The sequence below is a fragment of the Homalodisca vitripennis genome, chromosome 2 (genome assembly GCF_021130785.1).
Source record: "Homalodisca vitripennis isolate AUS2020 chromosome 2, UT_GWSS_2.1, whole genome shotgun sequence".
Classification (NCBI taxonomy): Eukaryota; Metazoa; Arthropoda; class Insecta; order Hemiptera; family Cicadellidae; genus Homalodisca; species Homalodisca vitripennis.
This window is the reverse complement of record NC_060208.1, coordinates 42,082,326-42,105,092: the sequence shown is the minus strand read 5'-3', so window position 1 is coordinate 42,105,092 and position 22,767 is coordinate 42,082,326. Positions and strand designations below refer to the sequence as shown.

At 30.4% G+C, this 22,767-nt stretch overlaps 1 protein-coding gene across 2 annotated transcripts in view; it reads left to right on the top strand.

Moving 5' to 3' along the window:
* Positions 1-22,352, top strand: part of LOC124356247 (retinol dehydrogenase 14-like) — a 54,568-nt gene extending 32,216 nt beyond the window's left edge. The window contains exons 2-9 of one of the 2 annotated variants that reach the window (XM_046807432.1): positions 2,316-2,446; positions 3,550-3,720; positions 4,533-4,625; positions 8,308-8,544; positions 15,280-15,465; positions 18,447-18,553; positions 20,946-21,035; positions 22,091-22,352. In XM_046807432.1, coding sequence (XP_046663388.1) covers positions 3,564-3,720; positions 4,533-4,625; positions 8,308-8,544; positions 15,280-15,465; positions 18,447-18,553; positions 20,946-21,035; positions 22,091-22,195 — 975 coding nt within the window. In that variant the 5' untranslated portion in view covers positions 2,316-2,446; positions 3,550-3,563 and the 3' untranslated portion in view covers positions 22,196-22,352. Of the gene's footprint in view, positions 1-2,185; positions 2,447-3,549; positions 3,721-4,532; positions 4,626-8,307; positions 8,545-15,279; positions 15,466-18,446; positions 18,554-20,945; positions 21,036-22,090 lie in introns of those variants that run through there. The other variant, XM_046807431.1, reaches the window with a different exon arrangement.
* The last annotated feature ends 415 nt before the right edge of the window (positions 22,353-22,767 follow it).

Genomic DNA, 22,767 nt, shown 5'->3' with positions numbered 1-22,767 from the left:
CCAGAGCCTCGATATTACTTTCGAAATCATCCTCTTCGGCCTCTTCTGATCACTCATCTCCTCAAGTTTGCTGAGGATATTAACTGCATACAGTCAAGCCTCGATGTTCTGATCCACAACTCAGGATTCCTCCATGGAAGATTGTCCAGAACCTCGATATAACTTTCGAAATCAACATCTTCAACCTCTTCCGATCACTCATCTCCTCAAGTTTGCTGAGGATATTAACTGCATACAGTCAAGCCTCGATGTGCTGATCCACAACTCAGGATTCCTCCATGGGAGATTGACCAGAACCTCGATATGACTTTCGAAATCATCCTCTTCGGCCTCTTCTGATCACTCACCTCCTCAATTTTGCTGAGGATATTAACTGCATACAGTCAAGCCTCGATGTGCTGATCCATAACTCAGGATTCCTCCATGGAAGATTCACCGGAACCTCGATATGACTTTCGAAATCAACCTCTTCGGCCTCTTCTGATCACTCACCTCCTCAAGTTTGCTGAGGATATTAACTGCATACAGTCAAGCCTCGATGTGCTAATCCACAACTCAGAATTCCTCCATGGAAGATTGACTAGAACCTCTATATGACTTTCGAAATCATCCTCTTCGGCCTCTTCTGATCACTCACCTCCTCAAGTTTGCTGAGGATATTAACTGCATAGAGTCAAGCCTCGATGTGTTGATCCATAACTCAGGATTCCTCCATGGGAGATTGACCAAAGACTCAATATGACTTTCGAAATCATCCTCTTCGGCCTCTTCTGATCACTCACCTCCTCAAGTTTGCTGAGGATATTAACTGCATACAGTCAAGCCTCGATGTGCTGATCCACAACTCAGGATTCCTCCATGGAAGATTGTCCAGAACCTCGATATGACTTTCGAAATCATCCTCTTCGGCCTCTTCTGATCACTCACCTCCTCAAGTTTGCTGAGGATATTAACTGCATACAGTCAAGCCTCGATGTGCTGATCCATAACTCAGGATTCCTCCATGGAAGATTCACCGGAACCTCGATATGACTTTCGAAATCAACCTCTTCGGCCTCTTCTGATCACTCACCTCCTCAAGTTTGCTGAGGATATTAACTGCATACAGTCAAGCCTCGATGTGCTGATCCACAACTCAGAATTCCTCCATGGAAGATTGACCAGAACCTCGATATGACTTTCGAAATCAACCTCTTCGGCCCTTTCTTCTCACTCATCTCCTGAAGTTTGTTGAGGATATTAACTGCATACAGTCAAGCCTCGATGTGCTGATCCAGAACTCAGGATTCCTCCATGGAAGGTTAACCAGAACATCGATATTACTTTCAACACCAACCTCTTTGGCCTCTTCTGATCCATCATCTCCTCATGGGTAAGTTAAAACAAACTTTGGGGTAAGAATGTATGATGATTGCGGCCCAACTACTCAAGAGTAAGTAAAGGATCACGTAGCGAGGGAGTGAGTGGTTTATCAAGCCTTTATGATGTGTCATTCCATAGATAGACCTCATACTAACTTTCTTTTAATTAATATGTAAATATAATTTAAATCTTTAAGTGAATCAATTTTAGCTGTTCCCACTGGTTGCATTTCCGTCTTTGCACATGTATTCTATATCAGGTTAACCTATTTATACATAATATACAAAGTACCTTTTGGTCCATGGTCAATATTCTAGAGGCAAATTCCTTATCAGAACATTAATACATACTAGTTTTCCACGCGAGAATATTGTGTAACTATTTAGATATTGTGTCATGTTAGACTGGTTTCGAGTAAATGTTCCTTTTCTGGAATTACGTGAGCACACGTATTAAAAGGCTCAAATTTGACAGAAATCATTGCGAAATCGGTTTATTCGACCTTTCCTACTATTAAAAGTTCAGATCGTCAATTCCATATCTTATATTTCAATTATAAATTAGTTTTAAAATTTTGATTTGTTCATTACGTTTTATTAAATTATATACCAGCTGAGTCCAAAGTTGAAAAAAACATTATTCATGAAACTGTTATGAACGATATCTTAAAGAGTGATTTTGTTTTTAAAATGCTATACAATTGAACTGTGTGAAATCACTTGAAATGTTACTAGTAACTGAGTCAAACTGTGTTATCAGTTACATAAATCACTATACCGCTATTTACGTGCGTACTTGGTTATCAGCATGCGAGGTAGGTGTAGCAGAGTGACTCTAAAAGTCTCAATTGTTCATAATGTAATACGTGTTTTTTTTCAATAATAAGTATATAACAACATTACAGTATTCTTGCAAACAAAATAGTCTCCAAATGATAGTACTTTTTGTTACAGATTCCTGGTGTTGTACTTGAACAAATATTTCTGAGTTTGTGTGTAATTATAGAGCCAAGTGGAATGAGTTATCCTAACAAGACTATCCCCTTATAATTGCGTCGGCTACTCTTAGGTAGAAAGTATAATCTGTAAGTATCCCTAAGCCTATTTATCTCCATTATGGCCAAGTTTTTGGAATATTTTTAATGTAAGAGCAATCTTGATCTCAACATATTTTTACTTTTTTTAAATTGGTATATATTTTGCTCAAAACTTTATGAACGGTGTTAACTATATCAATTAGAATTCTAGATGACAGTACAACATATTGTATACTTGCAACACCCGATTTAGCTAAATCGTCTAGCTGAAAAGTTATTAAAAAATTCAAATTTGGGTTACGTTAAAACGTGGCACATAGGTTTAACGTAACTTATAGGTTTATAACATAACGAAAGTGGCAAGTGATAAACTGACTTTGTTGAAAATTGCTCCATATGATTAATTTGAAGATAATTTTACAGGACGCGAATATTTAAAAGTTTTGTGCTTCAAGGTTTATTTAAACACACACGAACAGATTTTTATTAAAACATTTTATTGAACAATTAACTCTCAAATCTTTTACTAATATTCCACAGTTCACAGCCGTGTTCGTACGTGTTTAAAAACTTGCTATAATACTGTTAGAGAATAGGCAAAAGAAAAAAATGTGATTTGCATATTTAGAAATTATTTTTTTGGAAATTAAATATGTTCATACTATATATCGCTATGTTTATACTCTTATATTAGTTAGGAGAAACCCCAATCTTATGGTTATATAATTTTAAGCTTTGGTAAACAATAATTTCTCTATTGATTTAAAGTTTACAAAAAGTAGAAAGAGGAAATCAACTTCAGGATATCGCTCCATGGGAAGTTTGAATTTTTTTTAAATGTAAGTTTACAGTTATTGTAATAATTTGTCAAAATAAAATAATATGTATGCTTTCATTGTGGTTTTCAGATGTGGTTTTATAAAGTAGTTGTAAGAACATAATATGTTGCTCTCCGTTTCTCGTTATTTCATTCATAAATATTATACATACTAGTGTTAATTAAGTTCAGCATTAGGGCAGTAGAACCTTATTAGAACGTCCTCTACATATATAATATATCAAAATTTCCTTTTAAAAGGAATAAAATCATTAAGGTCCCAATTATTTTTAGATTATTTGAAATTGTGATAAAGACTTTTATCATTTTACAGATTGGAGGCATAAAATGGAGATTTTGGATATTGCTTTACATTACCCGGTGCTATCAAGTGTAACATTGATTTGTACTGCTGCATGGCTTTACTCATATTTTACTTGCGGAGTCTGTAAAACCAAAGCAAGAATGGATGGAAAAACGGTAATCATAACAGGATGTAATGCAGGTACGAAAATGTATTTGTCATATGGGGCCTGTTATCATTGATATATACTACTGTATTGTATAAAAATCTATAGATATATGTCTGTGTTCATATGTGTGTTACTCAATCACAAAAAATCGACTGGACCGGTTGTACTAAATTTTACAGGGACATTCATAGTGTTACAATTCAGGCCTATTCTTATTTTGAAAATTCCTCCGAGTTCCTCTGGTCTCTCAGGTTGCGGAAAATCCCATCTTTGTCTCTAGAGTTCAATTAAAGACCAATCAGAAATATCCTGTTTAATAATTGTTTTTATAACACAAGGATGAGTAAACTCGATGATAACAATTTACCTCTCATTTCAAACGTTTCTGAACTACTGCTGAGAACGGAGTAAGAAAATATCCAGATAAGATAGTTAAAATGTTTATTAAAAATAAACTTCACATTTGAGCAAATATTAATTATACAGTGGTCAGTACTGTAATGCAGATATAAAAGATAAAGTGACTATCTAATTTTTGAAATAAGGTTAAAGGCTGTGAAAACCCTCCATCTTACTCGTAATTGTCTTTTGAGAAAATTAGATTTCTCAGACATGTGTATGTATATAAATAAATAAATATATATGTAACCTCATCATATTTATATACACATACGCACGTGCAAAGCTTATGAATTGCTTACGAAGCCATGGCTAACTGCTAGTAGTTAATAAAGTGAACTTGTTAGGTATATGACCATGGTCATGGTATTTTTAAATTTAAAATATTATTTTTAATTATTAGAATATTTTTGCTTGTTGAATAATATTTTATCTTTCCTTATAGGAATTGGTAAAGCAGCAGCTTACGATCTTGCGAGAAGAGGGGCCAGAGTAATAATGGCTTGTCGGAACATGGAAAAGGCTAATTTAGTAAGAGGTTTGTAAAACATCTATCTACTCGTAATAAACCAAGGGTCTGTTTACAAAGAGACTGATACGTCATGAAACTATTATTAGACTAAAGTCAAACTTATAGTGAGTTTTGTACGGAATCTAACTGATATTCCTCAGGCTAATTCAGTAAGATGTTGGTACAAATAACTAATAAACTAAAGGCTTATTTCTAAATGGTTTGTACGATATCTACAAAATTAAAACATATAATAACTCAAGGTAATTTAATAAGGTATTGCCAAACTCATTATTACAACAGAGTTGATTTTTTTTACACCAAGTTTATCAATAATTATATTTGGGCGTAATATAAAATCAAAAGGATTTTTTTTATCTATCAAAAAAATAATTTGAACAAATATGCCTAATATAATTAAATCACTACACTAAATTATAAAAATAAAAGTTGTAAAATAAATTACATACATAGGCTTGTAAAATATGTGTGAGAATGCGTTATAGTTTTAAAACCATTTCAAATGATGCATTTATTCTTAACACATAAATTCTATGCCTGAAAGTTAAAATATTATGTATAGGTCGTATGGTAAACATTTATACAACTAGGAAAACATAAAGCTACAGAGGACCTGAAACAGGTAACTTTATACGGAATGGAGGAAGATTAAAATTAAATTGGAAATTGTAGTCAGTTTTGTTATTAGTTTAAATAGTGAAACCCCGAAAATTTCATTCAAATTTTAAAGAACAGATATTTGCCAGTATTGTTTCTGTATGACTTTTCGATCGTACTGGACTTTTACTTCAACTGGAAACGATGTTGGAGGTGATGTGAAGAAAACGTTTAATGTGGGCCTAGACCAAACGGTACTTAATATTAATGTGATTTTGGAGTCAAATTTTACCATAAATTTTCATAGTTTTGCATACACATGGAAACGCGGTTTGCATCTGTTTGTAAAATTTCTCTGCAATCTTTGAACACATGATGTATTTACATTTTGTTCTTTTAGTTGGGTTTCATAGCAGTTTTTAAATAATTAAAGTTTACACATGAGGTCAACACAAGATAATATTGTATGTATAGATTAATATAGGCTACATGTATGACTGAACCCAATGATCTTATACAGAAATGAAGTATCGTGCAAGATTTTAAGTCTATGTGTCAGTTCATTAACGAGATATCGTTCGGACAAATATCTCGAATATCATAGTACTAAATACGATACAAACAAATATATAAAAACACTGACAGTCATACAGACATAAATTTACATTTTCCAGCCTACGAGTGATAGGGTTTCATAATGTAATTAATACTTTCAGATTCAAATTATTCCATTTTTTGCGTTTAATTTATTCTAATATTTACTTGAAACTAAACATTTTTAAGTGGAATTAATTACTGCTGCACACACTGCACAAATCTGGAAACACACATCCCCAACTGATAAAGGTAAGTCTGTCTGAGATATTTAGTACATAAATTGAGTGTTGGTAGCCAATGTCGATGTAATTTATTTTCCTATAGGTCTAAAAATTGTATAAAACGGCATAATCTGATGGTTAGTGAACATTTTAAAGTCAAATTAAAATTCTCTTCATTGTGAATTATAGTTTTATACACTACTTTTTTGTACTGTGTATAATATCTTCCTCCTAAGGATTGGGTTTTGACGTTTAAGGTAAATGAAACAATAAGAATAAAAAATCTTAATGTTGAGATGAGAGAGAAGCACCAAAATAACAAAGAGAAAAGTGTTGGAAACATATCTTATTCACTGACCCAATGTGACACAAATCTGCCTGTAAACCAGATATAATTAAATAACAGAATACACACATCATATGACCAAATCAAAAATATTTGCTGCAAATCAAACATTGAGGCCAGTGAGAGACAGTAATGCATAGGAAAGCAGATATGTGTTGTCAAAGGAGTCCATTTAACCGACCAGACTTTCAAGTGACCAAATCTATTTTTAGACTATATTACTCCATAATTATTTTGCCCTTATATTTTCAAATAAAACCATTGTATCTAACCAATCTTAAATGATTGGAAGGAGTTTAGGAAATTAGTGTAATATAAAATATATTAGGGCACCTTATACCTGTAAAAAAGTGACGAAACAATGACAATTATCAACTAATGTTGGAAATTCAGAAGCAAATAGGACGATTACCTTCTCTTCACGCTCCTACTAACCTCTGCTAACTTACAACTGTTTTCCTTTAGGTTAGTTCCGCCTTTTTATTATTTAAATGGAGTTTTCGAATTTTCGCGCGGTTTATTAGTACCAAAATTACGAAAATATAATTTCTCCTACTCTTGCTGCACTGTTAGAAATCGAAATCTGATAACGTCATATATCAAATTTACAATGTAGATAATAATAGCATACAATATTATCTATACATTTATTATTAATAACATATAATAATGATATTACTCACTATTGTTATTGTGGTTTTCCCATGCACCACAGTCGTTCTAATTTTCTACTCTTTTTTGAAGAATAAGACATAATCAAATAAGGTCATTGTTTTTAAGAAATGTATTTTCGTATATCGAAAAATTTTAGACCAGTATTTTTTATTTTAATAAACTAGTATTTACTTGTCTACGGGATGTTTTTTAAATACGCTTTAAATACACTTTTAAATATTTATAACATCGGTTTTATTAAATATACCAAGAATGTTTTTAAAAGGCCAATATTCAAGAATTCTTAATTTTTAATTTTACCTCCAAGTTAGAATACTGTATGATAATTTTCCCACCAAAACTAATAAAGGTTTTGGTATTTTATATCCACCAGTTCAAAAATCAATAAAGTTCAATCTTATACAGGTTATAGAAACGAAAAAGTTCAGTGAAAAAACAAATTAACAAAGAAATTAAGCATTTTATGAAGCATTATGAAATGAAGTAACAATATCTTAAGTATGGCAATGTATTTTAGGGACACTCGCTGAACTCAGTTTATCCTAAAATTAACTGGAACATTAACTGACAATATTTAAACTTTTAAAAATAGCCTGTCATGACGGGCTGTTCCAATAAATTGTTTTGAACAGTTAGGGATGTGTTTACGTCTGTGTAACTTCTCTTTTTAAGACCATCTACCAAATGTTACTTATTACTTATTCAGTTTTATTTTATTTTTTAACCAAAATCTTTTAGGTTTTTGGAATCTAACATCTTAATGAAAATAGCTGCTTTTTCCAAAACTCCCCAAATTTCTATTTTATGGCATTTTTGTCTTATTTATCCCTTAATGCAAGATTGCTGTAATACAAATTTTCTTTGAAAAATTCAATTTCAATATTTTACTTTTTGATATGACACTTCTTGTGACATACAAACACATGAAGCCTACCGAAATGAGCTATTTGCTTGAAATTTTGCATGCAACTTCAGAGAAGCCAGCTACGCGACATGTAGTGTGTAATTCTCCTGCCTTGTATTATTATATAATTCTATGATGGATCCTGAAGAATAATTTTTGGGGTTGTATAGGAAAATTTTTATACCGTGCATTATCTAATAGCAAGGGAAACGTTGAAATGATTTTTTTAATGTTCTTTTGCATGGGAATAATTGAAGAAATGCATGAACCTAAATTTTGAGTCTTCTATAAATTCACCTGAGCTACTTGAACCTGATTAATTAATGTTAAAGAAATGTTTGATTGCAGACAGCATCATTGAGAGCACAAAGAACACAAATGTTGTAGTGAGACTCTTAGACGTGAGTTTGCTGAGTTCTGTCCGCAAGTTTGCTGAAGAGATCAACCGCACAGAGAGGAGACTAGACGTGCTGATACATAATGCTGGAATGTCTATCTCGGGCAGAAACGTTACTGAGGAGGGCCTTCAACTCGTCTGGGCCACCAACCACTATGGACCCTTCCTGCTCACTCACCTGTTAATAAGTAAGTAATATAAACATGTAAGTTTTCATATTTACATATCACTACAAATGGTATTTAGATAAAATCCTGTTTACAAGTATCGCACTACATATTTACACAAAATATTTGTTTAAGCACAATAAATAGTGATAACTTTACCAAACACTTATATATACATAATATTTAAAAATTATTAACAAAATTCAGAATCCCCATAAACTTAAATGAATTATTTAGAAATAGCTCATCAGAGGGCCCTACAGACTAAACATCCAGATGGTCTAAATTTAAAGTATGGACAGTTGTAGATATAAATGATTCTTTACGATTTTAATTTGTTTTATATTATGAAATTACACTTTTAACAACAAATTGAAATTCATTCATTTATATTCTTTGTATTATGCAAAATTATTTACTCTTTGTACCTAATTCAAAATTAGTTTTATTAACATATGATGTTTTTTTTTTGTTTTTATTATTTTTTTGTTAATATGTCTTACATCCTATTTATATCTCTTAAAAATGTCTTTTTTTAGAGGAAATATGACAATTTTTGTGTTAAATTTTTCTGTTTTTGTTTTTAAATATATATATATATATATATATATATATATATATATATATATATACAAACTCTGCTCCCTCTCTCTCTCTCTCACACACACACACACACACACACACAGTCAGTGCTATATTATTTTTAACTATCATATCATTATTCATTTATAGAGTATTCATGCTAACGACTTATACAAATGACAGATAATCAGTTATAAACCTTCAAGGAGAAAACATTGTTAAGGTAATACGTACTATCAACTACTGCTATGTTGATGAAGCTAGGCCCACTTGAATGATTTTATTAAACTTATCACATTTTTACTCTAACTTTGTATTATTGTCGTTATATTTATATTTACGCACACTACGTATTTCCGAGAAAACAAGTTATTAAATAGCAAACTGGTGTACCTGTTCTACAAAATTTAGCAATTTTACAACTTTGTTTCTATTAGATGCTCCTAAAAATTTACATTAAATCTGAAAATAGATTGTCACCAATCTATTTCCATATCCGTATATAAGAGGAGGTTTCATACGCAATTTAATGGTATACAAATATAATAGTATACAGCATTCTGTTATCAGCCCATAAAATAAACCTGTTAAAAAATTAGTAATACTTTTCAACAAACCTTAGAGAAGCGAATTCGGAGTGTTTTACAACCACGAACACGTCCTGGTGCGTACCATAGTGACAGTACCTTTTGTGTGACAACTCAGCCCTTTTCTCATCCCTCACTTCTGCCATGTCCCAATATCACAGATGTCAATTTCGAGCGCTTGACGAGCACATATAAACAGATTTTAAAAAATTTGATTGAATGTAATATTTAAATTTCATTCTAACTATATTACATGATTTGATCACTGTCAGTCTTCACGGCCTCAAATGGATTAAAAATGGGAGTGATGCAATGAATGGTAAAAACGTATATACTTTTATTGACATATCTTTGATATATCTTTGTATGTTACAACGTTTCGTAAAGATTTGCATCAGTTTTAGGAAGCTTGGAAGTAACGGCATCACAAACAGCACTGCACATTACACAGTAGTGCATATAAACTCATAATTACTCTTTGTTGTTGTTTAGTTGGCCTTAAAAATATTTATACTTGGTTTTAGTAGTCCCTATGTTATGAAAATGTTATTGCTTACTTTACCATACATTAAATTTAAACCATCTGAGAATATAAACTTGTATGAAGCCCATTTTTGATTACATCAGAGATCGAATATCCAATGGTGTGGAACCCTGATGTTAACCTTGGTTTAATAATAATAATTTCTTTTAATATTAATAACTTTTTTATAATAACAAAAGGTAGTCTTCATAGTGAGCTTTTTAAACAACACATCCAATATTTAAATCAGTTATGGTGTCATATAGTAATTACCTGCACAGAATCCACTATTCTTGTTAATGTATAATATGTATTTTACGATATATTCCATGCTATCGGGAAATCTGAACATGTATAAACCTCCACATAAATAATATAAAAAATCCAAAAATCGATGGTATGGAGTCCTGATGCTAACTATTGTTGAAAATAACAAAAGACATCCTTTCATATTCAGACGTTATAAGTAATGTCCAAATGTTTATCTCTTAACCGGTGTTTATTATGATTAGTCTTTAATTGAAACACTTTGGTAATTTTGAAATTAGATTTATATGGAAATGACACCTACTACCAATTTATTTATTTGTTCATTTTATTTACAACGGACATATTTCTCCATTTTATACTCAAGATTCATATAATTAACTTATAAACAACTTAACCTAAACAAGAATTTCTACAAACAAAACATGTGGATGGGTGAAAAATAATACTAAAATAATAAACTATGGCAGGGCATAATATAACAAGAATATATATAAATGTTTTAGACAGTAACAATACTAAAAGGAAAACAGTAACAATAAATAAACTATAACAATAGAAATAACATAAAAACTATAATATAATATAACAAGTATATATATATATATATATATATATATATATATATATATATATAGTATAGTATATATTGATATATATGTATATATATATATATATATATATCAATGTTTCAAAACAGAAACTATAACAGTGAAGGAGTAGTTATAGCAATAATAACATGGTACAGTATGACATAAAATAACAAAGAATATAGATATTACATATACGAGTAGATAACAAATTAGCAGCAAAGATAACAAAAACTGATGGTGGTATAATATGTAAGAAATAAAGTGGAAGCATTTAAGTTGGTAGCACTGCACGTTTCACTTTCCACTTCAATTTTCTCACACTATCGTGGAACAGGTCGGCAGTCGAAAGCAGGTTGTTGCCGGCTTTCTGTAAGCGTGCCACCGTGCTGTTTGCTGCATAGTTTGTCCCATAGTGTTGCCTGATGAAGAGGTCATTGGAACATAACCAATGAAACATAACTAATAATAAAGTTGACTGTATCGCAATTTAAAGTATTACTAAAGTGATATGACATACAAGGAGTTGCTGCCATCTTTCCTAAACTATTTCAAATATAAAGAGTTGTTCCGAGCTCTATCCTAGCGAGTTCCCAACTGGACTCATTCGAGGAGAGTAGCTCTGGGACCTTGTCCTGAAGTGAAACTTTCCACGAGGCGTGCTATCCAGCCCTTCACACGCCAAGGCGACCCTACATCCCTTGCGGATGACATCCTTAGGTTCGTGGAACGATACTTCTATTCTTGTCTGGGTGGGAAAGCACTGTTGCTCCCCACGCTCTAAGAAGTAGCACCTGTAGGCGAACCTGTTATAAACATTAAATATGTCACCCGTAATATTTAAAACTGAACCAATTCTCCTCGCTGATAATAAAATAATGTCTACGTTGTCTTAAAACAAGGATAATAAGCCAATTACGATATATTTTTATGTGACTGATATTAACTATGATTCATAGACAAAAAATACAAAGAACCCAGGCTGAGCCGTAACACAGCGTTTAGGGTATTTATAACATCTTTATAAGTAAACTTTATAGTAATGTACCATTCCATGTTGCACTGTTGCCTAGTTTCTTGCCCATATCTGGCTAGAATTTATTTTGAAACTGTGTAAAACTAGTAGATATAATTCAGCTAGAGAAATTGTATGTAGTGTGCAGTGAAATGCAGGGTGAATAAAAATACTACCACAACTTTTAAAATATGCTAAAATGAAAGAAACATGAGTCAACCTTTCATTGATTAATTAATCTGAAAATTCACAATTAATTCGTTAATAATGTATACTAATATTATTTTCTTAAATAATAAATTACAAAAATTATTAAGATTCACGGAATACCCGTCGTGTCAATAGAGTCGTCGGGGTATATCACCAGACTGACAGACTGGCCCAAGTGTCAGTGATGTCAGAAATCAATACACCTGTAAACGGGCTGACTACAACGGTCTTAACCCTCGTAAAATATCAGCCGACTACAGCCTTCACTCTGATCAACCTGAACACAGTGACGAGCACTCATCAACAGTTCCTCAATGTTAGCCGGTAAAGGTGTTCGAAACAACATATCTTTAACGTACCCCATGGAAAAATTAGGAGGCGAATCAGAGCTTCTTGGAGGCCAGTGATGAAGTGCTCTGTGACGAGCTGGCTGACGAACAATCTTGGATAGTCTGAGAAACCTTTAGTTCAAATAGGCACGGACAGATAAATGTCAATGGGGTGCTGCCTCATCCTGCTGTAATAAGAATTGATGCGCTTCTTATTCGAGTGTATAGAATAGTCGCCAATTTTGCAACATTTCCGGATGTCGTAGCAATGGTAGGAAGAGTTAATTCAATTAGAATTTTGAATCTGGCACCAGTTCCCTTATTTGTATTGCAGCATCTGGTATTGGCGAATATTTCGTAGTTCTAGCTTTCCTGCAGTGTATCATGTTTTTGACACCTCAAAAAGATTATATATTCCAATATTCGAAACATATTGTTCTATTTCGTAACAATTAACAAATTATCTAAATCCTGCCCTTTTTAATATACTACATTCTCTCAGCACTTTACTTCTTGTTTATATCTGGTTGAAACATGACAGTCAATCGTCACATTGATGTTCTTTTAAAGATTCGATCAAAGATTTAGAGTCTTCTTTTAAAAATTACTATTCAATCAATAACCGTCAGGAAAAGTCTTTGGTTAAGTTCGTTTTAAATCATCTTGATAGAAACAAAATTCCTTAAAAATATAACCCTCATTGTTTTTTTTTTTTTTTTTTTTTTTTTTTTTTTTTTTTTTTTTTTTTTTTTTTACTGGTTTTGAACTAAATAATCAATTCAGTTCACAAAAACGAAGAATCTTTGGATGGTTTCAAGTAGATGATGAAGCAGACCTATCACGAATAAGTAGGTTTATAGCTCGTAGGGTAGACTATTTGTGTACTTAATCCGCCTTGGGCAAAATAATAATAATATTAAAACTCCTTAACTTCACTACTAACTGTTACTCTCGTTTTAAGATACGATTGTTTAAGTTTTCTAAGTTTGGGTGCCTTTTTAATTAGTTATTTTTTTCCTTTTTCAATTGCTATTTTACAGCAAGCTGCTCCACTATGCATTATTCTACATCAATATTTCGATAACGTATTGCTGCGTAAACAAAACAAGAGATGAAAACATTTGAAAATGATTCTAGTTTTTTGTAAACACCTTGCACAAACCCCTCATTTTCTAATAGGTCCCAATATATGAACAATCATTCCTGAAGAATCCATAAAATCGAAACAGCAAGTGCCATTGAAGGGAGTCGGAGGGCTTACAAATCTGGAGCACAACAAAAACTGTGCTGAATTTGTTGGAAACGTGAAACGTGTTAACGTAAAATTGTTGCAGAAATCATAGATTAAAAGATTGCAATAGAAATGTAGTACAAACAATTATTAGCAAAATTTCGATTTTCTTAATTTACATTGCACACACGTTCTTTGGAAACCAATATTTCACAATATCTTCTATTTGTATGTGCAATTTGCAAACATTTATATTTAAAAGTCTTCATAACTTCGTTTTATATCATCCACACACCAAGAATTATAACTTTAAAAAATTAATAAATTAATCTTAAAGCAATACATAATCTTATATGATTAACCTGGAATGTTATATATAACACAAAATCCATAGAGACACTCTTCTGCATTCAAAAATAACAGTTGGTTTATAACATGTTACTGATTAAACCTTTCATATCTAGAAACACTGAAACTAAATCACATGTAGTTACACTTATAATTTGATAAAAAAATTATTACACTGAGTCCCATTCCCTGGAATTTTTAATTGAATGTAGCTTGACAGACAGGCGATACGATTTCTTGAGTTACTATGTAATTAGTATACTGTTTTTTCATTTATAAAGTTATAAAAAGTATAAGATATACGTCCGGTATAAAATTCCTAAATCTTACACCTAGATGAAAACTCTGTATTTAATAATAACTTTGTATGCAGTTTGCAAGGGTTTTATAAAATAATGAATGGGAGTTTTCAATATTAAAAGAGGCTTTAGTAATGTTTGAGGAGCACCCAATCCTCTGCAACTACAGAGAATTGTTTAATCATCGTCTGCTGATACGATTTTTTAAATTATTTTTATATTCTGAGAGGAACATTGAGTATTGTCTATGGTGGAAAGACGAACGCTTAGTTGATTTGTACATCGAAAGGAAAGTAATGAGAACCGTAAAAACATGAGCATTTTGTATCCTTTTGAGCAAATATTATTTTAACATGTGCCTCGCTATGCAAATGCACATGCGCAAATACTTCCCACTTTCTGGGATTTTCCACATACGCCTCCTTCGAAATAATTTCTCATATATGCCGCTGATCAGCATATAACACATACCTTGCCTACAGCTTTTACAGTTCAGTGGTGCTAACAATATTAAATCACACCTTAAATATATACCCTTCGTTAATTCAGAATAGCTATAGGTTTAAGGTAATTTTTACAGCAATTGTTGTATCGTCTAATAGAGAAATTTCATCTAGATTTATTAAAGGATAACAATTTAGATTATTTTGTATTTTTTTCTGGATAAATAACTAAGTTTAAATTCCTCGATAAGTAATGGAAATAAAGAATTACATTACTATTTCACATGTTTAGCTTAAATACTCATAAATCAACTTACGAACTCTTTTTTTAGATCTACTAAAGAAAACTGGAAACAGTAGAGTTGTAGTTGTCTCGTCAATTCTACATAAGCAGGGATGTGTTGACCCAAGAAATCCTAATCCAGTGGAGGAGACAAGTATGTCAAAACTGTATAAAACAACAAAGTTTGCTAACGTGATATTCGCAAATGAGCTAGCTCGGCGACTAGAGGGAACAGGTAACAAAAATTTGTGTACATCTTATCGTAATAATAGTAGTTCATATTCACATTGTTTCTGTCACAATTTACTATGTTTAATAACCAAAACCATGTTTTGTACAACATTACTTTTTATAACCACATTTTTATGTATACTTTTATATTGCGTATTGTAGTACGTATGTCAAAAATATGCAAATTTAATTTTCTATATAATCTGTTTTTAAATTTTATATCTGTAATATATTCGAACTTAATAATATAAACCTTAATAACTTGGATTCTTAATAAGTCTAAATTTTCAAATCTTCTTGACATTTTAAAATTTGCGTTTCTCATACTTAAAAAATTAAACTTAGTGTATTTCAATTATTTTATAGCTTGAATTTTATCTATAGTCTTCAGATTCTAGTTATCGGCTCTAGTTCCACTGTAATTTTAATTAAACAACGTACAACAAAATAGTATGACGTGGTGAAATATACAAGGTACCTTAGGAATCAGAACCAGAAGTCATTTAACTATAAAATAACAAATTTTAAATTAAATTAAATAACAACAGTAAAATAAGGACACTAATTTTATTTTACATATTTGTACTATCTGACAAGAATCTTGCACAGAAAAATGACATCGTTCTAGCAAAATAGTTTTACCTTTTATCAAAAACTGCATGATCTGGATGGGAATTTCAGGTCCTAAGGCAGAATTTCATTATATTCTGATATAATATGAAATCTTCAGGAGTCAAAAATACTCTTAAAATGTAACTATATGATCCTCAAACTCCATTGTATATTTTATCCTACTGTACACGTTGCACTGTACATCTTATGGATAGTTTCTTTACCTACTACAGCAACTAAGTAGTAAGAGGTATTTAAAGATAGCTTTATGCATAGAGTATCAATATGTTTAAACCAGTTGAGTTTACCATCCAAAATAACACTAAAAATAGAAGCAGACAAATTGTTCGGCACATCATTATCTTACTTCAGTTTTCTCTTCATTTAAGCGAAAACCATTTTACTTATACCATCTATTCAAGCGAAAATTTGGCGGGTCATTTCTAGGCTGTGGACATCTCGGTAACTAACAAGGCGTAAATAAAACTATTCCAGCCCCTCGAGTAAAAGGTTTCGATTAGGAAAGACTCATAGATATCTGTTCAGGATATTTGTTTTATTTATAATGTCGGAGTACGCCACACCACCTGTTGCGTAATAGGCTTTCTAAAGGCCACCTGTTGAATGTTAAGTCTATACATGCAAGTGTTAGTATGTCACCTGTTAATTGTCGAAAAAATCTATGTTGCCCACATCAAAATAAAGCTTAATGTAAAAATTAAAGTTTATTAGGTCGTTTTGGAGATAACGGTGCGTACAGACAGCGAGGTAAGCAAGCACAGAGATAGAAACGAAAATTGTCATGTCTGTAATGATTACTTAACAGATGATCAGCCAATTAAATTAAAGTATTATTACTTCTTCATTTCCCTAGTTGTGGGTCCCAACTAAAGATGTCTGGTACATTTACCTAAACGTACAATTTTCAAGAGTTTCTCTTTCCAGCTGCAGTAAATACAGTAAAAAGATTGTATAAAGATCAGACACACTTATTCAGTATAATTCATTCACTTATGCGTTTTATTTATCCTCCAAGACTAAGTTATCTTTAAATAATCTGAAATATACACTTACAGAATACATCTTTACCTACTCCGGTTTTTATGTGGTATTGTAGAATCTCAGATCTTATATCGTTTGGAATATCGACAAAAATGTGAACCTTCAAAAATTTGAAATAGATTAACACATAAACCTACAACATAGACACAAGAATGAAAAACAATACTTTCATAATTCAGATCAAAGATTGAAAATTTTGCTTATCTTATGAGAACTAAAAAAATATTAATATTGTGATTACAGAAAAATCACTTTGTTATATTAAATAAGATTTGTTAATAAAAGGTATGGCCTATACTTTTTCGTTATTTGAATACAAAATTTGATTTTGGTATTAAACTCGATAAATGTAACAACTTTATAGTACAATTAGAACAAAGAAATGAACACACCTAGTATAAAACGTTCTGCATTTTATTATTTAATTCTTTAATTTTTATTCAAATTTCGACTTTTATTTGAGATTTTTGTGTTTTCCTAAGTAAATGGACTTATAAAAGTTAAGATTAAGAGAATAAAACGTTAAATGAATTATAAAAAATAAGAAGTCTGAATTTAAACAAATTTTCTTTAACAGTTACTCGAGAATTAGATGATTATAGTGAATACAATACATTTTTAGGCAATACAAATATTAAAGAAATTAATAACAAAGATAATTTACATTTCACTATTGCTATAAAAGTATAATTACTAACAACATTATAGGTAAACAATATTTTAATATTAATTTTATATAATAATACAAATTAATATTAATTATTTATAATAATTAATTTTTAATTACATTTTTTTCAATTTTTACACTTCATACATTCTCAACAGGACTTTGGTTCAATTTCAGATAAAAAAACAATAAAAAACTGTTTTTTTTTTGTTTTTTTCTTTTCAGAAATTTTAATTCATCTAAAAAAAGCTTTTATTCATTTTAAACAGAGTTTAGATTTCTTGTTTGGAATAATGTTGTTTAACAATATACTTTTTAATATTTTCCTGCAGAATCAATTTATAAAGAATTTTATTTTAATTATGTACACAATAAAAGAGTTGAGGTTTTCTTTTTCTATCAATAAATTTATTTATTTACGGTATATATTTTACGGTATTTTGCACAGTAATTTTGTGAAGCTTTTTGCTTTATCTAATAATATTTTCTGTTTGTTTCCATAGATTCCTTTATGATTAGATTTAATGGAGATTAACCAGAGATTTTTATGAATTTTTATTGTCTAGGAGCATCTACTAATAGCTATATGTTGCATTTAGCTTATTTTCGTAGAATTATTTACTACAATTATTTATATTTTCCAGGAGTCACTGTCAACTCTCTACATCCAGGGATCATATACACAAACATTTTCAACCCAGCTAAATTCTGGATTCACTTACTAATGATACTTTATAGGCCTTATACAAAGGTAAAACTTAATACTTTTTAAGTTTTTAAATTATAAAATTTATTGTGACGTTTTTTATGTAATTTGCAGTAATATTAATAAAAACTAATAAGCCTCTATTATTTAATTTATTTTTAGTTTTGTAAACGCTTAATTTTTCTAAGCTGCAGTAGTTTTCCACCAACATTGTTAAAAACCAACGTTCGCATTCTTTGTATTTAATAAGTGTATTTACTTTAATTTTATAAACCTTTTTTTATGAATTAAGATCTATTTGATAGTAATAAATTTTAAAAAATCAACCATTACAATTCTTTAGAATCTCATTCCGAGTGGAGTTTAAATAAAACAGTTATGATGTGTCACCATAGCAGAGAAAACTCTCTCTAAGACTACAGTGTAACATTATCATTTAATAATTAAAGTAATATACAATTTAACTTTACAATGACAAGAATTGTTGGGTTCTGATAAAAATATAATGGAGAAGAGAAAACTTAAGTATAAGTAATACTTCATTACGAAGTACCTTTTTTACATTTTTATATCATTGAAATAAAATCTGTGAACTTTCAACATATGTTCATCGCTTTACGACTTACTAAAGATGGTGTAAGTCATGAGAGTCACTTAACACATTGACTGCGACGCACACGTTACTACTATTCAAGCTGCCCTAAATTCAATACATAACCCGTGTCGCAATGAAGGTGTTAAGCTCGATATATATAGGGTGTTCTGTAGCTGGAAATTTACATTTTTACTTCGAAAATGTACTTTAAATGTAGTAAATTTTGTAAAAATAAATACGTGAATAGTAAGTATATGTAGGTACATCGATTATTAGTTAGGATTTTATGAATCTCATAGCTACTTTAAAACACTTTCTCTGTAAATATAGAAATCATAAAACTTGTTTCCAGGAGAAATTATAAGCATTTCAAATCGTCCCATTGAACAATGACGTAACCAAACTAATTGTTAGAAAAAGGCTTAATAAATTACATTTGATATTGTAATTGGTTTATGGTTTAGTAAGCGATGGAAATATGTTTTCATGTCACGTGACTTGGTAAATTGAATACTTCGTAATACAAACGTGTTATTCACTTCAGTACCGTCTTATGTTACTTGCACATATCCGGTTGTCTATGGGCCTTTCTATCGGTGATCAGTACGGACCAGATAAGCACATTAAATCGTCAAAATCCCTCATGGAACAACAAAGATTTTTTTATTTTCCCTGAAGTCTGAGAAGGTATCTTAAAGTGTTTTGAATCAAACATTTTAAAAAAATTTAGTAACATTTCCCTACCTAAAATTACGCAATTTTGGAAAATACGAATAGTAGGTTTGTTTTATCATTCCAACATCTTTGCACGGAATTCAATGAGCAAATATGAATTGATCCTTACTGTTTTCTACAGTATTATTCTATATAAGAGGATACTAAGTTACATTAGGTAATAGGTAAACTCACTGTTAGCTCGTCTCTTTAAAATGTGTAGAATAAGAACGCTCTCTACAACGTCTGGATGATTATCCATTACTAATTATAAATGTCCTACCCATTTGGTGGGTAAACTAATCATAAAATAGGCCAAAATAGGAAAACAATATAAATTTAAGAGGTGATGACGCATCCATCGATTTTTAATGGTTTCCTTATATATAAACAATGGTCCACAGGTGAACTGTAGCTGAAATGTAAATCGGCTATTCGATCAATAATAAAAGAGTCGGTGTTTTGGTACATCAGTTTTATAAATTATTTTTATTTTCTGTTATTGTTACTGTAATACCTTTGATTGTATTAGTTACTTCCGCAAGAGAAAATCATTTACACGGACGTTTTGTACTAAGGTCCGGCGGATTGTTTCATTCAGTTAGTTATCAGGGCCGACAGGCTGCGCCACGTTCCTTTGATTGATGCTGTTCAAATATTTTCTACCTGACCTCTCACTCAATACATGGTTCACTTTTTCTATTCCTCAATTTAAAGCATTGGATGAATTATCCTTTGTGTAACTAATACAATCAAAAGTTAAATTATGTTATTAAAAAAGTCTAAAAATGTAGAGTTTAACAAAACATATTTTGCGGTAAAATCTTTTTGCTGAATAATAGCAATTATTTTCACTATTTTATTTTTAAATGTGAATAGGAAATGAAGCTCAAAATAAGACACAAATTTAGGTAAATGAATTATTTTTGGAAAAAATAACTCCTGTTTAAATCTATTTTAAAAGTATTGAAATGATTGGTTTACAAAAAGTACCAACAAATTATTTCTTTGGATTAGGAGCAAGTATCTTATTATACGAAGTCTGGTTTTATGGAGTTGTATTTCATGTTACATTATGACTTTTAAAATCCGCAGATAATGCCATAGTAATAGTTTGAATGTGTTCAGAGTGAGGAGCAAGGGGCCCAGACCACTATATATCTCGCAGTGTCGGAAGAGGTACAGGGAGTCTCTGGAAAGTATTTTGTAGACTGTAAGGTACGTTGAACCCGATCAAACAGTAAGATACGAATATGATATTTCTTCACTTTTATCTAACGCTTATTATTTATAACAATTATATTTAGAAAAAGCCAAACAAAAAAACCGCGCTATTTAACTGTATTGTAAGACATTTAACGTCACATCCATTGGGACAACATTTTAGTTTAGTAAGCAATACTTTTATTGTAATACTATTCTGTATTATTGCTGGAAAGGAATCCATATATTATTATTTATCACTATTTTAAATGATCTGTCCTAATTTTAAAAACTGTTATTCAAAAATCAAAATATAATACTTACTCTTTTCACTTTTGTTTCTATTGCTTTCTTTCTGCTTAGTATTATAAATTTTATAAATATAGTAGGGAATATAGTAAAAAGTTTAAATTAAATGTTATTTTTCAATTTATTTGTTAAAATTAGTATTAAATTACATACAAAACTATACATAACATGAGCTATTGGCAAATGGGATGATTTGCTAAACTGAGTTTTAAAACTTAAGTGCTAAACTTAAAAATTGAGTAAATTAATAAAGATCTGGCCCATAAATTCTTATACTATAACTTATTTATCTATTAATACTAAATATATATATATATATATATATATATATATATGTATGTATGTATGTATGTATGTATGTATATATATATATATATATATATATATACGTGTGTATGTATGTATTATGTTCATTACTTTCTGGGAAAACAATAAATATATTGTTTATTTTTACCTTTTTAAGTTTCATCCTAAATTTTTAAAGAACTTTTTATTTGAAATCAAAATAGTATATAAAAGTACATATCAAAAGTAGAAAGTATTTTATGGTCTAGTTCATTGTTGGTTTACTCAATTGTTCCAAATCCTAGCATACACGCGAAATATAAAAATTAGATTTCCAATTGATTGCTCCCATTGGTTGGTTTTATTTTCATATATTGTATCATCACTTTTAATTTACAAATATTTGCATAGTTTAAATCTTCTATCAATTGTTTCAAATACAAAGTTTTACTTACCGAATGTGTTTGACATAATAGGAGGCTTCTCCAGCGAAGAAGACTTTAGATGTGGGATTGGCCAAGAAATTCTGGGAAGCGAGTGTAGACGTTGTCCAGTTAAAATCTTCTGACCCCCAGATATAACGGACACCGGCCGTCATTGTTAGTAAACTAATGTCTTAGACAGTAATACATGTTTGAATATTTCATTAGATTTATATTAACTGTAAATATGTTTTGAATATTTTGAATTCTAGTTTATATATAAATTAAAATATGTTTCCTATTACTAAATCTAACATTTATTGAAAATATGTCAATAAACATTTACATAAAGTACATATTAAAATGCATTATTAAATTGAAACTATTTATACGTATATAATATATACATATATGAAATATATATAATATTTTTCAAATTTTTCAATTTGATCTTCAAACCTTGAGTGAATGTTGAGTGATATATGAATATTTGAATAAAGAGGAAACAGAAAGTTTCATAGCCAAATAAGGGTTCGCCAGGAAAAAAGTAGGCTAATGTTTAGAGTGCAAATCATCTCAAAGTCCTTGTTTAATTGGTTGTAATACTGTAATTCTTAAGGTGTTATTCAGAAAGAAAGTAACAATATGAAGGAATTATAAACGTTTTACGAACATTTTAAATTCTTTGTAAAATATATTAATCCGTTGTTTGTAAGTATTTAATTGTTCAA